Source organism: Larus michahellis, unplaced genomic scaffold (genome assembly GCF_964199755.1).
Source record: "Larus michahellis unplaced genomic scaffold, bLarMic1.1 SCAFFOLD_520, whole genome shotgun sequence".
Taxonomy (NCBI): Eukaryota; Metazoa; Chordata; class Aves; order Charadriiformes; family Laridae; genus Larus; species Larus michahellis.
Window position 1 is genome coordinate 1 of NW_027436169.1, and position 25,038 is coordinate 25,038.

General features: G+C 66.1%; 1 protein-coding gene across 1 annotated transcript; it reads left to right on the top strand.

The window, feature by feature from the left end:
• Positions 1-132: 132 nt before the first annotated feature.
• On the top strand, positions 133-24,604 carry IQSEC2 (IQ motif and Sec7 domain ArfGEF 2; the record flags this gene model as incomplete). The annotated part of the gene is made up of 13 exons (XM_074571696.1): positions 133-816; positions 1,684-1,713; positions 13,754-14,030; positions 16,620-17,096; positions 18,078-18,931; positions 19,513-19,674; positions 19,818-19,940; positions 20,863-21,029; positions 21,175-21,314; positions 22,072-22,197; positions 22,320-22,419; positions 23,395-23,556; positions 24,392-24,604. Coding segments are annotated over exons 1-13 (3,175 nt in total), but the record flags the coding sequence as incomplete, so codon positions are not given.
• Positions 24,605-25,038: the final 434 nt, after the last annotated feature.

Consider the following 25,038-nt stretch of genomic DNA (forward strand, 5'->3'; position numbering starts at 1 on the left):
CTGGAAGGATGGACCAGGACTCGGTCATATCGCCTCGCACACGAGCGCCGTCGCGTTGCGGCGACGAGACGGGCAATATCCGGGAATGGATGGAGCAATGAAGGGCAATATCCGACGATGGACCGGGGACAATATCCCGGCTGTTTGGAGCGGGATCTCCAATATCAACCCAATTGGAACGAGACGGGCAATATCCGGGAAGGATGGAAAGAGATGGGCATTATCCGGGACGGTTGGATCAAGACGGTCAATATCCCGGACGGCTGGAACGAGACGGGCAATATCTGGGAAGGATGGATCACGAAGGGCAATATCCGGGACGGATGGATCACGAAGGGCAGTATCCGGGACGGATGGAACGGGACGGACAATATCCGAACCATCCGGAACAAGACGGGCAATATTCCAACCGTATGACCGGGACGGACAATACGCGAGCCATCCGGAACGGGACGGGCAATATCCCAACCGGATGGATCGGGAAGGACCGTATATGAGCCATCCGGAGCGAGACGGGCAATATCCCAACCGGATGGATCGGGAGGGCCTTTCCCAATCACCTGGAACGAGAACTGCAGTACCGGAGTCGGGAAAATCGTTACGCGACTTGCCTGGATCGGGAAGGGGCTTATCCTTTACCTTGCGCCGGGAATCGTTGCCCGTTTCCCAAAGGGATTGGGAAGGGGATTGGGGGACACCCCCCCCTCGTCGGGGACACCCCCCTCTCAGTCGGGGACCCTCCCGGAGTTCCAGTCCCGGAGCGGGGGGACACAGCACCAGCGCCAGCACCAGTCCCGCCACCACCCTCCAACGCAAGTAAGGAACCCCCCCTCCCCCCCCCAACCCCCCCTCACCCCCCCCCTCTTTTCCCAACCCCCCCCCCCCAAAAAAAAAAACAAAAAGGGGGGGGGGAAATCCAAGCGTCCGGCCCCCTTTGTAGTAGGCTGAGGCCGGACAGAACTCGTTACACGTCATTGGGGAGAAGGGGGGGGGGGGGGGCAGGGAAGGATTGGAGCAGATGTGGGAGCTGCGGGGGGGACACGACATGACACGCGCGTCACCGCGGTCACACCCCCCCCCCCCCGTGGTCACCCCAACTGGCCCCACCGCCGGACGCCTGCGTTCCTATTTTTTTTTTTGGGGGGGGGAATCCCCAGGCCCCCTTTTTGGGGGGGCTTGGGGGGTCCCTTACTCCTGGGTCCCTCTTCTTTAGGGGGGGTGTTCGGATCCCTGAGCCCCTTTTTTGGTCCTTTACTCCTGGGTCCCTTTTTTTTGGGGGGGGGGGGGTGTCGGATCCCTGAGCCCCTTTTTTGGGGGGCTGGGGGGGTTCCCGAACACCTGGACCCCTTTTTTGGAGGGGGGGGGGTGGTTTCAGATCCCCAGGCCCCCTTTTTTTGGGGGGGCTGGGGGGGGGGGGGGTCCCTTTACTCCTGGCTCCCTTTTTTTTGGGGGGGGGTCGGATCCCTGAGCCCTTTTTTTTGGGGGGGGGGGTGGTCCCTGAACCCCTGGGCCCCCTTTTTGGGGGGGATGGGGGGGGTCCCGGCTCCCTGAGCCCCCATTTTCGGGGGGGGGGGGGGGATGGGGGGAGGGGGTGTCACCTTTACTCCTGGGTCCCTTTTTTTTTGGGGGGGGGGCAGTTCTCTGACACACCCCCCCCCGCCTTCCCCCCCTCCCCCCCCCCAGGTCGGACCGGGACAGCTCGAGGACAGTGAGGTCAGTATCCCCCCTCCCCCTCCCTCCCCCCTCCCCCCCCCAATGCCCTTTGACCCCCCCCATCCCCCCCCCCCCCCCAAAAATCCCCCCCCTCCCCGGACGCCTGGGTCCATTCCCTGTGCCTGTGGGGGGGTGTGTGTGGGGGTGTGTGTGGGGGGGTGTATTATGTCGCGATAGAGCCGGTGCGTCGCGACGGGGGGGGGAAGGATGCTCGTTGCTGGGGGCGGCGGTTGCCATGGCGACGGCGGGGGCGGCGGGTGGCAGCGGTGACAGCGCCGGGGGAGGCGTGACAACGGGGGGGGGGGGGGGAGGGGGGTGTCACTTGTCACCATGGCAACCGGCGACCGCGTCCCCGACACCTCCACCCCCCCCTCCCCCCCAAAAAATCCCCCCCCCCCCTTCCCCCGCGCAAGGGCGTGCGACGGCGTGCGAAGGGAGGGGGGGGGTGTAAGGGGAGTGCGAGGGGCTGCGACACCCCCCCCCCTCGCCATCCCCCCCCCCTCCATCCCCCCCCCCCCCCCCCGGTGCGAGGGCCGTGCGAGGGGGCGTGCGAGGGCCGTGCGAGGCCACGCCGGGTGGGCGACACCGTGCGAGGGCCGGGTGACATCGTGACGGGGTGGGTGACGCCGTGCGAGGGCCGTGCGAGGGCCGTGCCGGGGTGGGCGACACCATGCCGGGGTGCGTGACGCCCGTGCGAGGCCACGTCGGGGTGGGCGACACCGTGCAAGAGCCGTGCAAGGGCCGTGCGACACCGTGCCGGGGTGGGTGACACCGTGCCGGGGTGCGTGACACCGTCCGAGGGCCGTGCGAGGGCCGTGCAAGGCCGGCCGGGGTGCGTGACACCGTGCGAGGGCCGTGAGACTCCGTGCGAGGGCCGTGAGAGGCCGTGCCGGGGTGGGCGACACTGTGATGGGGTGTGCGACCCCGTGCGAGGGACGTGAGGAGGGCCGTGCGAGGCCGTGGCAGGGCGTGCGACACCGTGCAAGAGCCGTGCAAGGGCCGTGAGACTCCATGCGAGGGCCGTGCAAGGGCCGTGCAAGGCCATGCGGGGGTGTGTGACACCGTGCAAGGACCGTGCGAGGCCATGCGAGGGCCGTGCGAGGCCATGCCGGGGTGGGCAACACTGTGATGGGGTGTGCGACCCCGTGCAAGGGACGTGAGAGGGCCGTGCGAGGCCGTGGCGGGGCGTGCGACACCATGCGAGGGCCGTGCGAGGCCAAGTCGGGGTGGGCGACACCGTGCAAGAGCCGTGCAAGGGCCGTGCGACACCGTGCTGGGGTGGGTGACACCGTGCCGGGGTGCGTGACACTGTGCGAGGGCCGTGCGAGGCCATGCCGGGGTGTGTGACACCGTGCAAAGACCGTGCAAGGGCCGTGAGACTCCGTGCGAGGGCCGTGCGAGGCCGTGGCGGGGCGTGCGACACCGTGCAAGGACCGTGCAAGGGCCGTGAGACTCCGTGCAAGGGCCGTGCGAGGACCATGCGACTCCGTGCGAGGGCTGTGCGAGGCCGTGCCGGGGTGGACGACACCATGATGGGGTGTGCGACCCCATGCGAGGGCCGTGCGAGGCCGTGCTGGGGTGTGTGACACCGTGCAAGGACCGTGCAAGGGCCGTGTGACTCCGTGCGAGGGCCGTGCGACACCGTGCCGGGGTGGGTGACACCGTGCCGGGGTGCGTGACACCGTGCGAGGGCCATGCGAGGCCATGCCGGGGTGTGTGACACCGTGCAAGGACCGTGCAAGGGCCGTGAGACTCCGTGCGAGGGCTGTGCGAGGACCTGCGACTCCGTGCGAGAGCTGTGCGAGGCCGTGCCGGGTTGGGCGACACCGTGATGGGGTGTGCGACCCCCGTGCGAGGGCCGTGCAAGGGACCTGCAAGACGTGGCAGGGCGTGCGACACCGTGCAAGGGCCGTGCGACACCATGCAAGGGCCGTGCAAGGGCCGTGCGAGGCCGCGCCCGGGGTGTGTGACACCGTCACAGGTGCATGACGGTCGTGTGAGGGCCGTGCGAGTGCCGTGAGAGGCCGTGCCGGGGTGTGTGACACCGTACAAGGGCCGTGCGAGGGCCGTGAGACTCCGTGCGAGGGCCGTGCGAGGCCGTGCTGGAGTGTGTAATGCCCTGATGGGGTGTGCGACATCGTGCGAGGGCCGTGCAAGGCCATGATGGGGTGTGCAACTCCGTGTAGGGCTGTGCGACCCCATGCGAGGGCCGTGCGAGGGCCGTGCGAGGCCATGCCGGGGTGTGTGACACCGTGCAAGGGCCGTGCGAGGGCCGTGAGACTCCGTGCGAGAGCCGTGCGAGGCCGTGCCGGGGTGGGCGACACCGTGATGGGGTGTGTGACCCCGTGCGAGGGCCGTGCGAGGGCCGTGAGACTCCGTGCAAGGGCCGTGCGAGGCCGTGCCGGGGTGTGTGACGCCGTGCAAGGACCGTGAGACTCCGTGCGAGGGCCGTGCGAGGGCCGTGCGAGGCCGTGCCGGGATGTGTGACACCGTGCAAGGGCCGGTGCGAGGGCCATGAGACTCCGTGCGAGGGCCATGCAAGGGCCATGCGAGGCCGTGCCGGGGTGTGTGACACCGTGCAAGGGCCGTGCGAGGGCCGTGAGACTCCGTGCGAGGGCCGTGCGAGGCCGTGACGGGGCGTGCGACGCCGTGCGAGGGCCGTGCAAGGGCCGTGCGACACCGTGACGGGGGGGGGGGGGGGTGTGTGTGTGTGCGACCCCGTGCGAGGGCCGTGCGAGGGCCGTGCGAGGCCATGCCGGGGGCCGGGGGGGGGGAGCCGGGGGGAGCGCGACGCCGTGCGAGGGCCGTGCGAGGCCGAACACCACCCCACCCCCCCCCCTTCCCCTCCTTTCCCCCCCCTTTTCCCCCCCCCAAAATCGCTCCGGAGGGACCCAGGCATCCGGGCGGGGGAGGAATTCCGGCCCCGGGGGGGGGGACGGGACGGGACGGGACGGGGGGGGGACACAGGAAGGGTGTGGGAGGGGGGGTGGGGGGGGCCCAGGGGCTGTAATGAGTTTGCCAGACCTCAGAGACCGGACGCCTGGGTCCGTGTGTCGTTCCCCCCCCCCCCACCGCCGCCCCGGGGGGGGGGGTTTGGGGGGGGGGGGGGGGCCACCCGGACTCCTGCCCCCCCCCCAAAAAAGGGTGGGGGTTTGGGGTGGGATTTGGCGGGGGGGGGGGGGACACTCACCCGCCGCCCCGCGCCCGATCCCCCCCCCCCCCCCGAAATAGCTCGGGATCCACTGGATCCCCCCCCCACCCCCCCTTTGCAATCGTCCCCCCCGTCCCCCCCCCATCGTGTCCCCCCCCCCCCCGTGTCCGTGTGTCCCCCCCCCGTGTCGTGTGTCCCCCCCCCCCCGTGTCCCCCCCCCCCTCCGGCTCTTGACTCGTGTTTTCTCTCCTCTTTCTCCTCTTCGTGTCCCCCCCCCCCTCCATGTCTTTCCCCCCCCCCCCCAAAATCCGTCCGTCTCTCCATCCCCTATAGGGACACGTAGACATCCGTCCGTCCCGTCTGTGTGTGTGTCCCCCCCCCCGGCCCGTCCATCCTGTCCCCCCCCCCCCCCGTCCCCCCCCCTCCAGGTTCCACCCGTGGCTCCTCTCGGCCGCTCCAACCTCCCCCGCCCGCAGGTAAGAGCCCCCCCACCCCCACCCCGGCTCCCCCTATAGGGGCCATATGGACCCCCCCCCCCCCAGATGTGTATGAGCCCCACGGGGCGCTATAGGGCCCATACGGACCCCCCCCCCCACGTATATATGAACCTCATGGGGCCCTATAGGGCCCATACGGACCCCCCCATGTATATATGAGCCCCATAGAGCCCTATAGGGCCCATACAGACCCCCCATGTATATATGAGCCCCATAGAGCCCTATAGGGCCCATACGGACCCCCCCATGTATATATGAGCCCCACAGAGCCCTATAGGGCCCATACGGACCCCCCCCGGGTGCTGTATGAGCCCACGGGGCACTATAGGGGCCATACGGACCCCCCCCATGTATATATGAACCTCAAGGGGCACTATAGGGGCCATACGGACCCCCCCCATGTATATATGAGCCTCAAGGGGCACTATAGGGGCCATACGGACCCCCCCCACGTATATATGAACCTCATGGGGCACTATAGGGTCCATACAGACCCCCCCACGTATATCTGAGCCCCATGGGGCACTATAGGGCCCATACGGACCCCCCCCATGTATATATGAACCTCAAGGGGCACTATAGGGGCCATACGGACCCCCCCCCATGTATATATGAGCCTCAAGGGGCACTATAGGGGCCATACGGACCCCCCCCATGTATATATGAGCCTCAAGGGGGCACTATAGGGGCCATACGGACCCCCCCATGTATATATGAACCTCATGGGGGCACTATAGGGTCCATACAGACCCCCCCACGTATATCTGAGCCCCATGGGGCACTATAGGGCCCATACGGACCCCCCCCATGTATATATGAACCTCAAGGGCACTATAGGGGCCATACGGACCCCCCCCAATGTATATATGAACCTCATGGGGCACTATAGGGCCCATACAGACCCCCCCACGTATATCTGAGCCCCACGGGGCACTATAGGGCCCATACGGACCCCCCCACGTATATATGAACCTCATGGGGCCCTATAGGGCCCATACGGACCCCCCCGTGTATATATGAGCCCCACAGAGCCCTATAGGGTCCATATGGACCCCCCCTGGGTGCTGTATGAGCCCCACAGGGCACTATAGGGGCCATACGGACCCCCCATGTATATATGAACCTCATGGGCACTATAGGGGCCATACGGACCCCCCCGGGTGCTGTATGAGCTTCAAGGGGCACTATAGGGCCCATATGGACCCCCCCATGTATAATGAGCCTCAAGGGGCACTATAGGGCCCATACAGACGCCCCCCACGTATATCTGAGCCCCACGGGGCACTATAGGGCCCATACGGACCCCCCGGGTGCTGTATGAGCCCCACGGGGCACTATAGGGCCCATACGGACCCCCCCCACGTATGTATGAACCTCATGGGGCACTATTGGGGCCATACAGACCCCCCCATGTATATATGAACCTCATGGGGCGCTATAGGGTCTATACGGACCCCTCCCGGGTGCTGTATGAGCCCCATGGGGCACTATAGGGCCCATACGGACCCCCCCACATATGTATGAGCCTGATGGGGCACTATAGGGCCATACGGGACCCCCCCCCACGTATATATGAGTGCCACGGGGCACTATAGGGCCCATATGGACCCCCCCGGTTGCTGTATGTGCCGCACAGGGCACTATAGGGCCCATATGGACACCCCCCTATATATGAGTCCTAATGGGGCCCTATAGGGGCCATAAGGACCTGTTGCGTGCCATAGGGGCCTGCTGGATGCTATAGGGGCCCCTGTGCCCCCTACAGGGGCCCTTGTAAATCCCTGGGGGCCTGGAGGGGCCCCTATAGATCCCTGGGGACCTATAGGGGTTCCTATAGATCCCTGGGCCATATGGACCCCAGGGATGAGTAGGGGCCATAGGGACCCCTAAAGATCCTTGGGGACCTATAGATGCCCCTATAGATCCCTAGGGCCCTATAGGGGTCCCTATAGATCCTTGGGGACCTATAGATGCCCCTATAGATCCCTGGGGACCTATAGGGCCCCCCTATAGGTCCCTGGGCCGTATGGACCCCAGGGATGCGTAGGCGCCATAGGGGCTCTCAGGGACCTCTAGGGGCCCTCGTAGATCCCTGGGGGCCTGGAGGGGCCCCTATAGATCCTTGGTGACCTATAGATGCCCCTATAGATCCCTGGGGACCTATAGGGGCCCCCTACAGATCCCTGGGCCATATAGCCCCTGGGCACATATAGGGGGCCCCCAGGGAACTATAGGGGCCCCTACAGATCCTTGGGGACCTATAGATGCCCCTATAGATCCCTGGGCCGTATGGGCCCCCCCAAGGGCCCCATAGGGGCCCCCCAGGCCCCTATAGGAGCCCATATAGGTTCCCCAGGGACCTATAGTCGCCCCCGGACGCCGGCTTGTTGGGGGGGGGGGGGGGAGACGGGACACGGACTGTTTGGGGGCGGTTGCCATGGCGACGCCTCCATCCTCCGGCTATTTTGGGGGGGGGGGGGGGGGCGGGCGGGAGGGCGGTGACGTATGGGGGGGGGGCGGGGCGGGGCGCCGGGGACCCAGGCGGCCGGGACCACCCCCACCCCCCCCCCCCGCTTCCAAAAACTTCCCCCCCCCCCCCCCCCGTGGGGGAACCCAAGCGTCCGGCCCCCCCCCCGTCCATTATCATCCCCCGCCGCGTCGCCATGGCAACAGCAGCCCTGGCAACCCGCCGGCCCCGCCCCCGCCTCACCATGGCAACCGCCGGCCCGCGGGGGGGGGAGGCGGGGGGGGGGGGGGGCGGGAGGGGCGCCTCTGCGCATGCGCCGTTCGAACCCCCCCCCCCCCCCCCTTTCTTAAAGGAAACGCCCCCCCCCATATTGCGGGGACACCCCCCCCCCCCCGAAGGGGGCGGGGCTGGAGGGGGGGGGCAACCCAGGCATCCGCTTCCCCCCCCCCCCCCCACTTTATGAGGGGGGGGGGACACCCCCATCTCCCCCCCCCCATCTCCCCCCCCCCCCCCCCCTCCGCGCAAGCTCCCAAAATTTGGGGGGGGGGGGGGGGGCCTCCATCACGGATCCGGCTGCCCGCCCCCCCTAAATTTTTTTGGGGCGGGGGGGGGGGCAAAAGCCTCCCCTCTTCCATCTCAGAGGGATCCAAGCGCCTGTCTCCCCCCCCCCGAAAAAAAAGGGGACCCAGGCGTCCGGGGGTGGGTGTGTGTGTCCCCCCCCCAAAAAAAATAGGGGACCCGGGGGGGGGGTGTGTCCCCAAAAGGGGACCGGGGTGTGTGTGTCTGTCTGTCCCCCCCCCTCCCCAAAAACGGGACCCAGGCGTCCGGGCACGCGCAAGCGGGGGGGGGGGGGGGGGGTCGCTCCTCCTCTTCCCCCCCCCTCCCTCAACATCCTCCCCCCCCCTCTTCCCCCCCCCCCCCCCCATCCCCGCTCTCCTCCATCGCCCGACCGGGCCCCGGGTGCTGCTGCGGAGGGGCCGGGACCCCCCCTCCCCCCACCCGTAGCGCGGGGGGGGGGGTTCAGCCGTTAAAAAAAGGGGGGGTGTGTGTGTAAGGGGGGGGTGACACCCCTGGGCGACGTGGGGGGGGTGGGGTGGGTGTCCCTTTTTTTTTTTTTTTTTTTTGTGTGCCCCCCCCCCCCCCCCCCCCCCCGTGATGTGGTGCCTGCAGTGCACCGCCGACCGGCGGCGGGGGCCCCTCCGGCAGCGCCTGCTGCACGGGTGAGTCCGGGGGGGGGGCACCCCTCCACCCCCCCCAAAACCCCCCCCCAACTCCCCCCACCCAACCCCCCCCACCCCCCCCCCCGACAACCCCCCCCCCAACCCTTTTAACCCCCTCCAAACTCCCCCCCCCCCCCTCCGCCTGTTCCCGACGCCTCGGTCCCTGGTGGGGGGGAGGGGGGGGGGGAGGGGGGGGCACCCGGACGTCTGGGTCCCTCGGGGGGGGGGGTGGGGGGGGGGTCGGCCGCCTGGGTCCCCTCGGCGCGTTGGGGGGGGGGGGGGATGACACACACACGCCCCCCCCCCTCCCCGGACGCCTGGGGCCTCCTCCCCCCCCTTTCCCTAACCCCCCCCCCCCCCCCCCCCCGGGGCTGGCGGGTGTCGGGGCGGGGGGGGGGGTGGGGGGGTGTCTGTGTCCCCACGTCGTGTGTCCCCGTGTCCGTGTGTCCCCGTGTCCCATGTTCTCATGTCACGTGTCCCGTGTCCCCGTATCCCGTGTCCATGTGTCCTGTGTCCGTGTGTCCCGTGTCCCGTGTCCCCCCATGTCCGTGTGTCCCATGTCCCTGTGTCCCCACGTCCCCGTGTCCCCACGTCCCTGTGTCCCCATGTCCCATGTCCCCATGTCCATGTGTCCCGTGTCCGTGTGTCCCCATGTCCCTGTGTCCCCATGTCCATGTGTCCCAGTGTCCGTGTGTCCCCGTGTCCCATGTCCCCATGTCCCCACATCCAGGTATCCCAGTGTCCCTGTGTCCCCATGTCCGTGTCCCATGTCCACATGCCCCACGTCCCTGTGTCCCCATGTCCCATGTCCCCGTGTCAATGTGTCCCATGTCCCTGCGTCCCATCTCTGTGCGTCCCCGTGTCCCTGTGTCCCCATGTCCATGTGTCCCATGTCCCCATGTCCAGGTATCCCAGCGTCCATGTGTTCCCATGTCCATGTGTCCCCGTGTCCCATGTCCCCGTGTCCCCATGTCCCTGTGTCCCATGTCCATGGGTGCCATGGCTGTATGTCCCCATGTCCCTGTGTCCCCACGTCCGTGTGTCCCATGTCCGTGTGTCCCTGTGTCCCCATGTCCCCATGTCCAGGTATTGCAGTGTCCATGTGTTCCCGTGTCCCATGTCGATGTGTCCCCGTGTCCGTGTGTCCCCATGTCCCTGTGTCCCCATGTCCATGTGTTCCCGTGTCCCATGTCCCCACGTCCCTGTGTCCCCACGTCCCTGTGTCCCACGTCCCTGTGTCCTATGTCCCATGTCCCCATGTCCATATGTCCCCATGTTCCCGTGTCCCAGTGTCCGTGTGTCCCCATGTCCGTGTGTCCCCATGTCCCCATGTCCAGGTATCCCAGTGTCCCTGTGTCCCCATGTCCGTGTCCCATGTCCCATGTCCCCATGTCCCTGCGTCCCATGTCTGTGCGTCCCCGTGTCCCTGTGTCCCCATGTCCATGTGTCCCATGTCCCCATGTCCAGGTATCCCAGTGTCCATGTGTTCCCGTGTCCCATGTCCCCGTGTCCCCGTGTCCCCATGTCCCTGTGTCCCATGTCCATTTGTCCCCATGTCTGTGTGTCCCCATGTCCCTGTGTCCCCACATCCCTGTGTCCCCATGTCCGTGTGTCCCCATGTCCCTGTGTCCCCATGTCCCATGTCCCCATGTCCAGGTATCCCCGTGTCCATGTGTTCCCGTGTCCCATGTCCCCATGTCCCCACGTCCCTGTGTCCCCATGTCCCCGTGTCCCATGTCCCTGTGTCCTATGTCCTATGCCCCCATGTCCCCATGTCCAGGTATTGCAGTGTCCATGTGTTCCCGTGTCCCATGTCGATGTGTCCCCGTGTCCGTGTGTCCCCATGTCCCTGTGTCCCCATGTCCATGTGTTCCCGTGTCCCATGTCCCCACGTCCCTGTGTCCCCACGTCCCTGTGTCCCACGTCCCTGTGTCCTATGTCCCATGTCCCCATGTCCATATGTCCCCATGTTCCCGTGTCCCAGTGTCCGTGTGTCCCCATGTCCGTGTGTCCCCATGTCCCCATGTCCAGGTATCCCAGTGTCTGTGTGTCCATATGTCCCTGTGTCCCCTGTCCCCATGTCCCCGTGTCCCATGTCCCCGTGTCCCATGTCCATGTGTCCCATGTCCGTGTGTCCCATGTCCCCGTGTCCCATGTCCATGTGTCCCATGTCCGTGTGTCCCCACGTCCCTGTGTCCCCATGTCCCATGTCCCCATGTCCATGTGTCCCAGTGTCCGTGTGTCCCTGTGTCCCATGTCACCATGTCCCCACATCCAGGTATCCCAGTGTCCCTGTGTCCCCATGTCCGTGTCCCATGTCCCATGTCCCCATGTCCCTGCGTCCCATGTCTGTGTGTTCCGTGTCCCTGTGTCCCCATGTCCATGTGTCCCATGTCCCCATGTCCAGGTATCCCAGTGTCCATGTGTTCCCGTGTCCCATGTCCCCATGTCCCTGTTTCCCCATGTCCCTGTGTCCCATGTCCATTTGTCCCCATGTCTGTGTATCCCCATGTCCCTGTGTCCCCACATCCCTGTGTCCCCATGTCCGTGTGTTCCCATGTCCCTGTGTCCCCATGTCCCATGTCCCCATGTCCAGGTATCCCAGCGTCCATGTGTTCCCATGTCCCCATGTCCATGTGTCCCCGTGTCCCATGTCCCCGTGTCCCCATGTCCCTGTGTCCCATGTCCATGTGTGCCATGGCTGTATGTCCCCATGTCCCTGTGTCCCCCCGTCCGTGTGTCCCATGTCCCTGTGTCCCCATGTCCCCATGTCCAGGTATTGCAGTGTCCACGTGTTCCCGTGTCCCATGTCGATGTGTCCCCGTGTCCGTGTGTCCCCATGTCCGTGTGTTCCGTGTCCCTGTGTCCCCATGTCCATGTGTTCCCGTGTCCCATGTCCCCATGTCCGTGTGTCCCACGTCCCTGTGTCCCACGTCCCTGTGTCCTATGTCCCATGTCCCCATGTCCATATGTCCCCATGTTCCCGTGTCCCAGTGTCCGTGTGTCCCCATGTCCGTGTGTCCCCATGTCCCCATGTCCAGGTATCCCAGTGTCTGTGTGTCCATATGTCCCTGTGTCCCCTGTCCCCATGTCCGTGTGTCCCCATGTCCCCGTGTCCCATGTCCCCATGTCCCATGTCCATGTGTCCCATGTCCCTGTGTCCCATGTCCCCGTGTCCCATGTCCATGTGTCCCATGTCCGTGTGTCCCCACGTCCCTGTGTCCCCATGTCCCATGTCCCCATGTCCCATGTCCCCATGTCCATGTGTCCCAGTGTCCGTGTGTCCCTGTGTCCCATGTCCCCATGTCCCCACATCCAGGTATCCCAGTGTCCCTGTGTCCCCATGTCCGTGTCCCATGTCCCATGTCCCCATGTCCCTGCGTCCCATGTCTGTGCGTCCCCGTGTCCCTGTGTCCCCATGTCCATGTGTCCCATGTCCCCATGTCCAGGTATCCCCGTGTCCATGTGTTCCCGTGTCCCATGTCCCCATGTCCCTGTGTCCCCATGTCCCCGTGTCCCATGTCCCTGTGTCCTATGTCCTATGCCCCCATGTCCCCATGTTCCCGTGTCCCAGTGTCCCTGTGTCCTATGTCCTATGCCCCCATGTCCCCATGTTCCCGTGTCCCAGTGTCCCTGTGTCCCCATGTCCCTCTGTCCCCGTGTCCCTGTGTCCCCATGTCCATGTGTCCCATGTCCCCATGTCCAGGTATCCCAGTGTCCATGTGTTCCCGTGTCCCATGTCCCCATGTCCCTGTGTCCCAGTGTCCGTGTGTCCCCATGTCCCCATGTCCCTGTGTCCCATGTCCATGTGTGCCATGGCTGTATGTCCCCATGTCCCTGTGTCCCACGTCCCTGTGTCCTATGTCCCATGTCCCCATGTCCATATGTCCCCATGTTCCCGTGTCCCAGTGTCCGTGTGTCCCCATGTCAATGTGTCCCCATGTCCTCGTGTCCCATGTCCACGTGTCCCATGTCCACGTGTCCCATGTCCCTGTGTCCCATGTCCCTGTGTCCCTGTCCACGTGTCCCATGTCCATGTGTCCCATATCCCTGTGTCCCATGTCCATGTGTCACCATGTCCACATGTGCCATGTCCCATGTCTGTGTGTCCCCACGTCCCTGTGTCCCCATACCCCTGTCCCCATGTCCCCGTGTCCCCATGTCCCCGTGTCTCCATGTCCCCGTGTCTCCATGTCCCCGTGTCCCATGTCCCTGTGTCCCCATGTCCACGTGTCCCATGTCCCTTTGTCCCCCTGTCCCTGTGTCCCCATGTCCATGTGTCCCATGTCCCCGTGTCCCCATGTCCACGTGTTCCATAGCTGTGTGTCCCCATGTCCGTGTGTCCCATGTCCCTATGTCCCTGTGTCCCATGTCTGTGTCCCCATGTCCCTGTCCCCATGTCCCTGTGTCCCCATATCCCTGTGTCCCGTGTCCATGTGTCCCATATCTGTGTGTCCCCATGTCCGTGTGTCCCATGTCCCCACGTCCCTGTGTCCCCACGTCCCTGTGTCCCATGTCCCTGTGTCCCCATGTCCCTGTCCCCATGTCCCTGCTGTCCCTCCAGGGCCGTTTGAGGGGTCTCAGCCCAATCCGGGGGGGGGGTGGGGGGTGTGTGTGTCTCGGGGCTGCCGGGGGGCGGGGGGGGGAAGGAATTTGGAGGTTGGGGGGGGTGTCCCGCCGTGGGGGTGACACGATGTCCCCACAGCGTGGACGGCGAGACGCCGGGCAGCGAAGGGGGGGGCGCGACGCCCGACAGCCCCGGGCGACCCCCCCCCTACCGCGGCCTCCCTCAACCGGCCCCTCAAGGAACGGGAGGAAGCGGGGGGGGCCCCGGGGGGGGTTCCCCGGGTTTGGCCTGGTCCCGGCTGCCCCCCCAGCCCGCCAGCGTGGCCCTACGCAAGCAGGAGGAGGAGGAGGAGAGCAAGAGGCCGAAGGCTCTGAGCGACAGCTACGAGCTCTCCACCGACCTGCAGGACAAGAAGGTACCTCGGGGACACCCCCCCGACACCCCCCCCAACCCCACCCCGCCGCGGGGATGGTCCCCGCCCCTGTGTGTGACGGTCCCCAACCCCATGTGATGGCCACCAGCCATGTGTGGTGGCCACCAACCCCATGCGATGGTCACCAACCCTATGTGATGGTCACCAACCCCATGTGTGGTGGTCCCCAACCCCACGTGGTGGTCACCAGCCACGTATGATGGTCACCAACCCCATGTGATGGTCACCAGCCATGTGTGGTGGCCACCAACCCCATGTGATGGTCACCAACCCCATGTGTGGTGGTCCCCAACCCCACGTGGTGGTCACCAGCCACGTATGATGGTCACCAACCCCATGTGTGGTGGTCCCCAACCCCGTGTGGTGGTCACCAACCCCATGCGATGGTCACCAACCCCATGTGATGGCCACCAACCCCATGTGTGGTGGTCCCCAACCCCACGTGGTGGTCACCAGCCACGTATGATGGTCACCAACCCCATGTGATGGTCACCAGCCACGTGTGGTGGTCACCAACCCCATGTGGTGGTCACCAACCCCATGTGTGGTGGTCACCAGCCCCATGTGATGGTCACCAACCCCACGTGTGGTGGTCACCAATCCCATGTGATGGTCACCAACTCCACATGTGGTGGTCACCAACCCCATGCGATGGTCACCAGCCCCATGTGATGGTCACCAACCCCACGTGTGGTGGTCACCAATCCCATGTGATGGTCACCAACCCCACGTGTGGTGGTCACCAACCCCACATGATGATCACCAACCCCATGTGTGGTGGTCACCAGCCCCATGTGGTGGTCACCAACCCCATATGCTGGCCACCAACCTCACGTGTGGTGGTCCCTAGCCCCGTGTGATGGTCACCAGCTCCAGGCAATAGTCACTGTCCCCATAAATTGTCACTGTCCCTGTGCAAGGCCCTGTCCCCGTGTGAGGCCACCGTGCCCCCACCCTGGTGCCAACCCCGTTTCCCCGAGTTTTGCCTCACCTGTGACCTTCTCCTGCCCTGTCCCCTCCCTGTCCCCTGTCCTCTTCCCTGTGTCCACCTCTGGTACACCGGTGTGTCTCCATGTCCCCACCCATGTCCCCACATCCCCCACATCTCCATCCCCATCCGTGTCCCCATGTCCCCATCCGTACCCCCACGTCCCCATCCCTATGTCCCCGTATCTCCATCCACGTCCCCATCTGTGTCCCCATCCCCATGTCCTTCTCATGTCCCCATCCACGTCCCCATCTCCATATCCCCCATGTCCTCATCTCCCCATCCTTATGTCCTCCTCATGTCCCTCTCCGTGTCCCCATCTCTCCACCCCCATGTCCCCATCTCCTCATCCCCACGTCCCCATCCCCGTGTCCCCATCCCCATGTCCGCATCAATGTCCCGATCCCCCTATCCTCCATGTCTCCGTCCCCATCCATGTCCCCGTCCCCATGTCCCCATATCCCCATGTCCCCATCCCCATGTCCTCCCCATGTCCCCATCCCCATATCCCCCATGTCCTCATCCCCATCTCCCCATCCATGTCCCCACCCATGTCCACATCCATGTCCCCCTCCCTATGTCCCCATCTCCCCATCCATGTCCCCATCCATGTCCTCATTCCCATGTTCCCCATCTCCCCATCCATGTCCCCATCCACGTCCCCATCCCCATCCGCATGTCCCCGTCCATGTCCCCATCCATGTCCTCATCCCCATCTCCCCATCCACGTCCCCCTCCACGTCCCCATGCCCATGTCCCCATCCCCATGTCCCCATCTCCCCATCCACGTCCCCATCCGTGTCCCCATCCATGTCCCCATCCCCATGTCCCCATCTCCCCATCCATGTCCCCATCCCCATGTCCCCATCCATGTCCCCATCCATCTCCCCATCCATGTCCCCATCCCCATGTCCCCATCCATGTCCTCGTCCGTGTCCCCATCCCCATGTCCCCATCCACGTCCCCATCCACGTCCCCATCCCCATGTCCCCGTCCATGTCCCCGTCCGTGTCCCCATCCCCATGTCCCCATCCATGTCCCCGTCCATGTCCCCGTCTGTGTCCTCATCCCCATGTCCCCATCCACGTCCCCATCCGCATCCCCATCCCCATGTCCCCATCCATGTCCCCATCCATGTCCCCGTCTGTGTCCTCATCCCCATGTCCCCATCCACGTCCCCATCCCCATCCCCATCCCCATGTCCCCATCCCCATGTCCCCCATCCATGTCCCCATCCATGTCCCCATCCCCATGTCCCCATCTCCCCATCCATGTCCCCATCCCCATGTCCCCCATCCATGTCCCCATCTCCCCATCCATGTTCCCATCCCCATGTCCCCATCCATGTCCCCATCCATCTCCCCATCCACGTCCCCATCCCCATGTCCCCATCCACGTCCCCATCCCCATGTCCCCATGCCCATGTCCCCATCCGTGTCCCCATCCACGTCCCCATCCATGTCCCCATCCCCACGTCCCCATCTCCCCACCCGTGTCCCCACCCACGCCCCCATCCCCATGTCCCCCATCTCCCCCGCGTCCCCCGCGTCCCCCCCCCCCCGCCCCGTCCCCCCTCCCTCCAGGTGGAGATGCTGGAGCGCAAATACGGGGGTTACTTCCGCACCCGCCGCGCCGCCCGCACCATCCAGGCCGCCTTCCGCCGCTACCGCATGGCCCAGAAGTTCGAGCGGCTGCGCAGCGAGGGGGGGCGCGCGCGACGCCTGGCCCTCCCCGGCCTCCGCCTCCAATTCTCCTTCGAGGAATACGACCGCGGCCCCCCGGCTCCCGTCCCCGGCCCCCCTCCGCCGCCCCCCCCTTATTTTCAAGGCAAACCCGCCTCGCTGGACGAGGGGGTGTTGGGGGGACCCCGAAGGGCCCCCCGTTACGGGGGGTCTTGCCGGGCTGGTTTGGATGGGGGCGGGGGGGTAGGACCCGCCGAGGGGGCGGCGGTGGGGGGGGGCGGGGGGGCAGGAGGTGCCGGCAGCCCCCCCCGGCAGCTCTCGGCCTCCGCCGACTTCGGGCCCGGGGGAGCCGACCTGGAGGAGGCCTTTGCGCAGCAGGTAGGGGGTCACGGGGGTCGGGGGAGGTCATGGGGGTCGTAGGGGACATGGGGGTCACAGGGGTCAGGGGGGGATCATGGGGGTCATAGGGGACATGGGGGTCACAGGGGGCCATGGGGGGTCATAGAGCCATGAGGGGTCACAGGGGCCATGGGGGGTTATGGGGCTCGTAGGGGTCATGGAGGTCATAGGGGACATGGGGGTCACGGAGGTCATAGGGGCCATGGGGGTCACGGGGTTCACGGGGGGTCATGGGGGTCATAGGGGCCATGGGGGGTCATGGGGGTCATAGGGGACATGGGGGTCACGGGGGGTCATGGGGGTCATAGGGGACATGGGGGTCACGGGGTTCACAGGGGGTCATGGGGGGTCATGGGGGTCATGGGGGTCATGGGGGTCATAGAGCCATGAGGGGTCACAGGGGCCATGGGGGGTCATGGGGCTCGTAGGGGTCATGGAGGTCATAGGGGACATGGGGGTCACAGAGGTCATAGGGGACACGGGGGTCACGGGGTTCACGGGGGGTCACGGGGGTCATGGGGGGCCATGGGGGTCACAGGGGCCATGGGGGTCATAGGGGACATGGGGGTCACGGAGGTCATAGGGGACACAGAGGTCATAGGGGACACGGGGGTCATGGGGGGCCATGGGGGTCACAGGGGCCATGGAGGTCACGGGGGTCATGGGGGACACGGGGGTCACAGAGGACATGGGGGTCACGGAGGCCGTAGGGGACATGGGGGTCATGGGGGTCACAGGGCCATGGGGGGGGTCACAGGGGACAGGGGGGTCACAGGGGACAAGGGGGGGTCACAGGAGCTGGGGGAGGGGGACGTGGGGTCACAGGGGACCATGGGGGGGGGGGGGGGGGGCGTGTCACAGGGAATTGGGGGGGGTCCACGGGGGGGTGTGTGTGTGTGTGTGTGTGTGTGACGATGGAGGCGGCGGGGGGGTGACAAGGGGGGGTGTCCGTCCCCGCAGGTGAAATCTTTGGCCGCCTCCATCGACGAGGCGCTGGGGGGGGGCCGGGGGATGCCCCCGGGCGCGCCCCCCCCCGCGGCGGCGGGTGACAGCGCCGCCACCTCCGCCAGCGACGTCACCCTCTACCTGGACGAGGGGCTCCCCGGTTCCCCCCGCTCCCCCGAGCGACCCCCCAGCCCCGAACCCCCCCCCGAAACCGGGGGGGGCCTTCCTCCCCCCGCCCCCCCTCCACCTCCTCTCCCGCCTCCCGCCAACCCCCCCGGCTCGGCCGAACGGTGGGGGGGGGGCGGTCCCGAGGAACCCCCTCGCCGCGGCCCCCCCTGTTTGGAGTGTCGGGGGCGGGGGGGGGGCGGGGGGGGCCACCCCCCTTTGCTGACGGTCGAACCCCCCAGCGACAGCTCGGCCGATCTCAGCGACCGCTCCGACCGGGGGTCCCTCAACCGGGGGGGTCCCTACGAACCCGAAGGGGCCGGGGGGGGTACTTTGCCCCGTGGCGGGGTCCCCCCTCATCGTTGTTTCCACCCCGAAACTCCCCCCGGTCCCCCCCCCGGCCCCCCCCCGCCCCCCGCCCCCGAGGAAGGCTCGGAGGGGGACAACGAGAGCTTGGGGAGCAGCTCCAACTCCAACGAGACCCTCAACTGCTCCTCGGGTTCCTCGTCCCGCGACAGCTTGCGACGGCCCCCCCCGCCTCCCCCCCCGCCTCCCGCCGCCCCCCCTCAACCCCCCGGTCCTTCCGGCCCCCCCGGCAAAGCCACGTATCAACGGGAACCGCGGCAGAGCTGGGACTCGCCGGCGCTCAACAACGACGTGGTGCAACGCCGGCAGTACCGCATCGGCCTCAACCTCTTCAACAAGTGAGATGGGGGGGGGGGGGGGGGGGGGCGAGGGGGGAGGGGGGTTGACGACCCTGTGTTGGAGGTGGGGTGGGGTCTGGTGGCCCCATAACGGGCCCCCGCGGCGTTCTTGGTGGCCCCATGGGAGGGATAGGGTGGCGTTCTTGGTGGCCCTATGGAGAAGGTGGTGGTGATGTTCTAGGTGATCCTATGGCAAGGACAGGATGACCTCAGCGGCCCTATAGGAAGGACAGGGTGGCCTCGGCGGCCCTATAGGAAGGACGGGGTGGCCTCGGTGGCCCTATAGGAAGGACGGGGTGACGTTTGAGGTGGTCCTATAGAAGAAAGCGATGACGGTGTTCTAGGTAGCCCTACAGTATGGCCGCGGTGACGTTCTAGGTGACCCTAGGGAAGGTAGAATGTCATTCTAGGTGACCCCCCAACCCCAAGAACGTGATGTTTAGGTGACCCCGCAACCCCCGCAAAATGACCCTATAGCCAAGAGGCGACGGTCTAGGTCACCCTATAGCCGGGACGAGCCCCACAGCGGCGGTGGGGACGGGGGGGGGGGGAGGTGACCCCAAACCCCGTCACCTTCGTAGGAAACCGGAGAAGGGGATCCAGTACCTGATCGAGAGGGGTTTCCTCTCGGACACGCCGGTGGGGGTGGCCCACTTCATCCTGGAGAGGAAGGGCTTGAGCCGGCAGATGATCGGCGAGTTCCTCGGCAATCGCCAGAAGCAATTCAACCGCGACGTTCTCGAGTAAGCCTTGGGGGGGGGGGACACAGGACGGGGACACGACGGGACTCGCCGGGGGGCGGCGGGGGGGGGGGGGGGGGGGAGGGTCACCCCCGGGACCGAGACCCATCACCGGGGGTCGGGGGGGGGACCGGGTTCTCCTGCAGCTGCGTGGTGGATGAGATGGATTTCTCCGGGATGGAGCTGGACGAGGCCCTGCGCAAGTTCCAGTCTCACATTCGGGTGCAAGGGGAGGCCCAGAAGGTCGAGCGTTTGATCGAGGCCTTCAGGTGAGGGACGGTTATGGGTCCCTGTCCCCCCCCCCCGCCATCTCCCCGGGCACCAGGAAGGCCAGCGGGCCACAGCACGCGGTTGCGTGGTCACTATGGGGTGATGTTCTAGGTGACCCTATGGATCAGGGGGGAGATGCTGGGGGTGGTGGCCCACGTGCCGTGGGGTGATGTTCTAGATGACCCTATGGATCAGGGAGGAGATATTAGGGGTGGTGGCCCACGTGCCGTGGGGTGATGTTCTAGATGACCCTATGGATCAGGGGGGAGATGCTGGGGGTGGTGGCCCACGTGCCGTGGGGTGATGTTCTAGGTGACCCTATGGATCAGGGGGGAGATATTAGGGGTGGTGGCCCACGTGCCGTGGGGTGATGTTCTAGGTGACCCTATGGATCAGGGGGGAGATGCTAGGGGTGGTGGCCCACGTGCTGTGGGGTGATGTTCTAGGTGACCCTATGGATCAGGGAGGAGATATTAGGGATGGTGGCCCACATGCCGTGGGGTGATGTTCTAGGTGACCCTATGGATCAGGGGGGAGATATTAGGGGTGGTGGCCCACGTGCCATGGGGTGATGTTCTAGGTGACCCTATGGATCAGGGGGGAGATGCTGGGGGTGGTGGCCCACGTGCCGTGGGGTGATGTTCTAGGTGACCCTATGGATTGGGGGGAGATATTAGGGGTGGTGGCCCACGTGCCGTGGGGTGATGTTCTAGGTGACCCTATGGATCAGGGGGGATGTGCTGGGGGTGGTGGCCCACATGCCGTGGGGTGATGTTCTAGGTGACCCTATGGATCAAGTGACATTGGGGGGTGGTGCCCCACACGCAAAGGGGGCCTGGAGGGATGGAGCTGGGGCTGCGGTGGGGATGGCCGTGGGGGCAGCCTGACCCCATTGGGCCGTGGGGATTGTCCGCCCCACAGCCAACGTTACTGCGTGTGTAACGCGGCCCTGCTGCGTCAGTTCCGCAACCCGGACACCATCTTCATCCTGGCCTTCGCCATCATCCTCCTCAACACCGACATGTACAGCCCCAGCGTCAAGGCCGAGCGCAAGATGAAGCTGGAAGACTTCATCAAGAACCTCCGGGGTGAGGCCCACGGGTTCCTCCTGTTGTCGTTGGGTGTGTCCCCTCCCCCCTCCCCCCCGCCCCGCCTTCCCCGGGGTCCCCTCCCCTGCTCGGGAACGCGGGTTCTAGAGCAGGGGTGGGGGGGGAACGCCCGGGTATCGCGCAGGGGTGGACAACGGGGAGGACATCCCCCGGGACATGCTGGTGGGCATCTACCAGCGCATCCAGAGCCGGGAGCTGCGGACCAACGACGACCACGTCTCCCAGGTCCAGGCCGTTGAGCGCATGATCGTCGGCAAGAAGCCGGTGGGTTCGCTTGGGGGATGGGACAGGTTCTAGGTGACCCTATGGAGAGATGCTGGTGGTGACCCTGTGGAGGGATGTTCTAGATGATCTATGGGGGATGCTCTAGGTGACCTATGGAGGGATGTTCTAGGAGACCCTATGGAGAATGCTCTAGATGATCTATGGAGGATGTTCTAGGTGACCCTATGGAGAGATGCTGGTGGTGACCCTATGGGGGATGCTCTAGGTGACCCTATGGAGGGATGTTCTAGATGATCTATGGGGAATGCTCTAGGTGACCTATGGAGGGATGTTCTAGGAGACCCTATGGAGAATGCTCTAGACGATCTATGGGGGATGTTCTAGGTGACCCTATGGATGGATGTTCTAGGTGACCCTATGGAAAGGATGTTCTAGGTGACCCATGGGGGATGTTCTAGGTAACCCATGGGGGATGCTTTAGGTGACCCTATGGAGGGATGTTCTAGGTGACCCCATGGGGGATCTTCTACGTGACCTATGGGGGCCACCCAAGGTGACCAATGGGGAATGTTCTAGGTGATCCAATGGGGAACGTTCTAGGTGATCCAATGGGGGATATTCTGGGTGACGCTATGGGGGGTGGGGGGGGTGGGGTGTTCTCTAAGTGACCCAAAAATGGGCCAGGCCAACGTCAAGGGTGCCCTCACCATCAAGGGGTGGGCCTGGAGTGTGGTGGGGAGGGGGGGGTGTCCCACCGAGGTCCCGCCCCGGTGCTGAGCCCCACCCCTGTCCCCAGGTGCTGTCCCTGCCCCACCGGCGCCTGGTGTGCTGCTGCCAGCTCTACGAGGTCCCCGACCCCAACCGGCCCCAGCGCCTGGGGCTGCACCAGCGCGAGGTCTTCCTCTTCAACGACCTGCTGGTGGTGAGCCAGACGCTTGGGTCCCCTCGCCCAGCGGGGGGTGTCCCTGGGGTGGGGTGGGGTGGGGTGGGTGGGTCACCCGTGGGGAGTCGAGGGGTCTCCCGGTGACCTGGTGGCCTCGGCAGGTGACGAAGATCTTCCAGAAGAAGAAGATCCTGGTGACCTACAGCTTCCGCCAGAGCTTCCCCCTCGTGGAGATGCACATGCAGCTCTTCCAAAACGCCTGTGAGCCCCACGGCGCCCCATGGCATGGTCCCCCTGCCCCACAGCACCTCCATGGGATGCTCCCCTGCTCCTACATCCCATGAGGTCCACCACCGGATGACTCTTTGCCCCATGGGGACCACCATGGCATGTTCCCAGTGGTGTCCTCCATGGGATGTCCTGTGATGTCCCCATAGGGTGTCCCATGATGTCCTCCAGTGGATGCCCCATGGTGTCCTCCATGGGATGTCCCGTGATGTCCCCATAGGGTGTCCTGTGATGTCCTCCATGGGTTGTCCCAGGATGTCCCATGCTGTCCTCCATAGGATGTCCCATGATGTCCTCCATGGGATGTCCCATAGTGTCCTCCATGGGTTGTCCCATGGTGTCCTCCACGGGATGCCCAATGATGTCCCCATGGGTTGTCCCATAGTGTCCCCCACGGGATGTCCCATGATGTCGCCTACGGGATGTCCCGTGATGTCGTCCATGGGTTGTCCCGGGATGTCCCATGCTGTCCTCCATGGGATGTCCCATAGTGTCCCCCATGGGATGTCCCATGCTGTCCCCTACGGGATGTCCCATAGTGTCCTCCATGGGTCGTCCCATGATGTCCCCATGGGATGTCCCATGATGTCCTCCATGGGTTGTCCCATGGTGTCCCCCATGGGATGTCCCATAATGTCCCCTACGGGATGTCCCATAGTGTCCTCCATGGGTCGTCCCATGATGTCCCCATGGGATGTCCCATGCCGTCCCCCACGGGATGTCCCATGATGTCCTCCATGGGTTGTCCCATGGTGTCCCCCACGGGATGTCCCATAATGTCCCCTACGGGATGTTCCATGATGTCCCCATGGGTTGTCCCATGATGTCCCCCATGGGATGCTCCCCACAGCCCCTCCTGTGGGATACCCCCTCCCCTGACCCCGGGGTCCCCCTGAACCCCGTGACCTCTGACCCTTTGCCACCCCCACGCCCCCCCTCCCCCCCCAGATTACCAGTTTGGGATCAAGCTGCTGTCGGCGGCGCCGGGGGGGGAGAGGAAGGTCCTCATCGTCTTCAACGCCCCGAGCCCCCAGGACCGGCTGCGCTTCGCCAGCGACCTCCGCGAGTCCGTGGCCGAGGTGCAGGAGATGGAGAAGTACCGCGTGGAGGGTGAGCGGGGCACTGGGAGCACTGGGAGGGGCGCTGGGAGCACCGGGAGGGGCACTGGGGGCACTGGGAGGGGTGCTGGGAGCACTGGGAACACTGGGAGGGGTGCTGGGAGCACTGGGAGGGGCACTGGGAGTGCTGGGGGGAGTGCTGGGAGCACTGGGAGCACTGGGAGGGGCACTGGGGGCACTGGGAGGGGTGCTGGGAGCACTGGGAACACTGGGAGGGGTGCTGGGAGCACTGGGGTGGGCACTGGGAGCACTGAGAGGGACTCTGGGAGCACTGGGAGGGGCACTGGGAGCACTGGGAGCACTGGGAGGGGTGCTGGGAGCACTGGGAGGGGCACTGGGAGTGCTGGGGGGAGTGCTGGGAGCACTGGGAGCACTGGGAGGGGCACTGGGGGCACTGGGAGGGGTGCTGGGAGCACTGGGGGGGGGGCACTGGGAGCACTGGGAACACTGGGAGGGGCGCTGGGAGCACTGGGAGGGGTGCTGGGAGCACTGGGAGCACTGGGAGGGGCACTGGGAGCACTGGGGGGAGTGCTGGGAGCAATGGGAGCACTGGGAGGGGCGCTGGGAGCACTGGGGGGGGCACCGGGAGCACTGGGGACACTGGGAGGGGGCACTGGGAGCACTGGGAGGGGCTCTGGGAGCACTGGGATGGTCCATGGGGGGGGGTCTGGGAACGCTGGGGTGCACTGGGCAGGGGGGGGCCACTGGGATGGCCGTTGGGACGGTCAATGGGGGAGCTGGCAACCCTGGGGGGGGCACTGGGCTGACTGAGGCCGCCGTGTCCGTCCCCCCCACCCCGTCTCCCCCCCCCCCCCCCCCCCCGGTAGCGGAGCTGGAGAAGCAGAAGGGGGTGGCGGGGCCGCGGGGGGGGGGACCCCCCCGGGAGGCCCTCAATGGCCTGAGCCGCAGCAGCCTGGAGGATTTCGGGGCCGGGGAAGGGCTGAAGCGCAGCGCCCTCAGCAGCTCCCTGCGGGACCTCTCCGACAGCGGTGAGCCCCCCCCCGGGGGGGACGGGGTCCCCTGGAGGGGCGGGGGGGGGGGTTGGGGTCCCCTGGGAGGGCAGTTGAGGTCCACTGGGGCTCATTTGGGGGGGCCCGTGGGGGGTTTGGGGCCCCTGGGGGGGCATTTGGGGGCCCCTGGGCGGGTTGGGGTCCCCTGGGGGGGGCATTTGGGGTCCCTTGGGGGGGGCTTTGGTCCGCTGAGGGGCAACTGGGAGTCCCCTGGGGGGGTTGGGGTCCCCTGGGGGGGGCATTTGGGGTCCCTTGGGGGGGGCTTTGGTCCGCTGAGGGGCAACTGGGAGTCCCCTGGGGGGGTTGGGGTCCCCTGGGGGGGGGCATTTGGGGTCCCTTGGGGGGGGCTTTGGTTTGCTGGGGGGCAACTGGGAGTCCCCTGGGGGGGTTGGGGTCCCCTGGGAGGGCATTTGGGGTCCCTTGGGGGGGTTGGGGGTCCCCTGGGGGGGTTGGGTCCCGTGGGG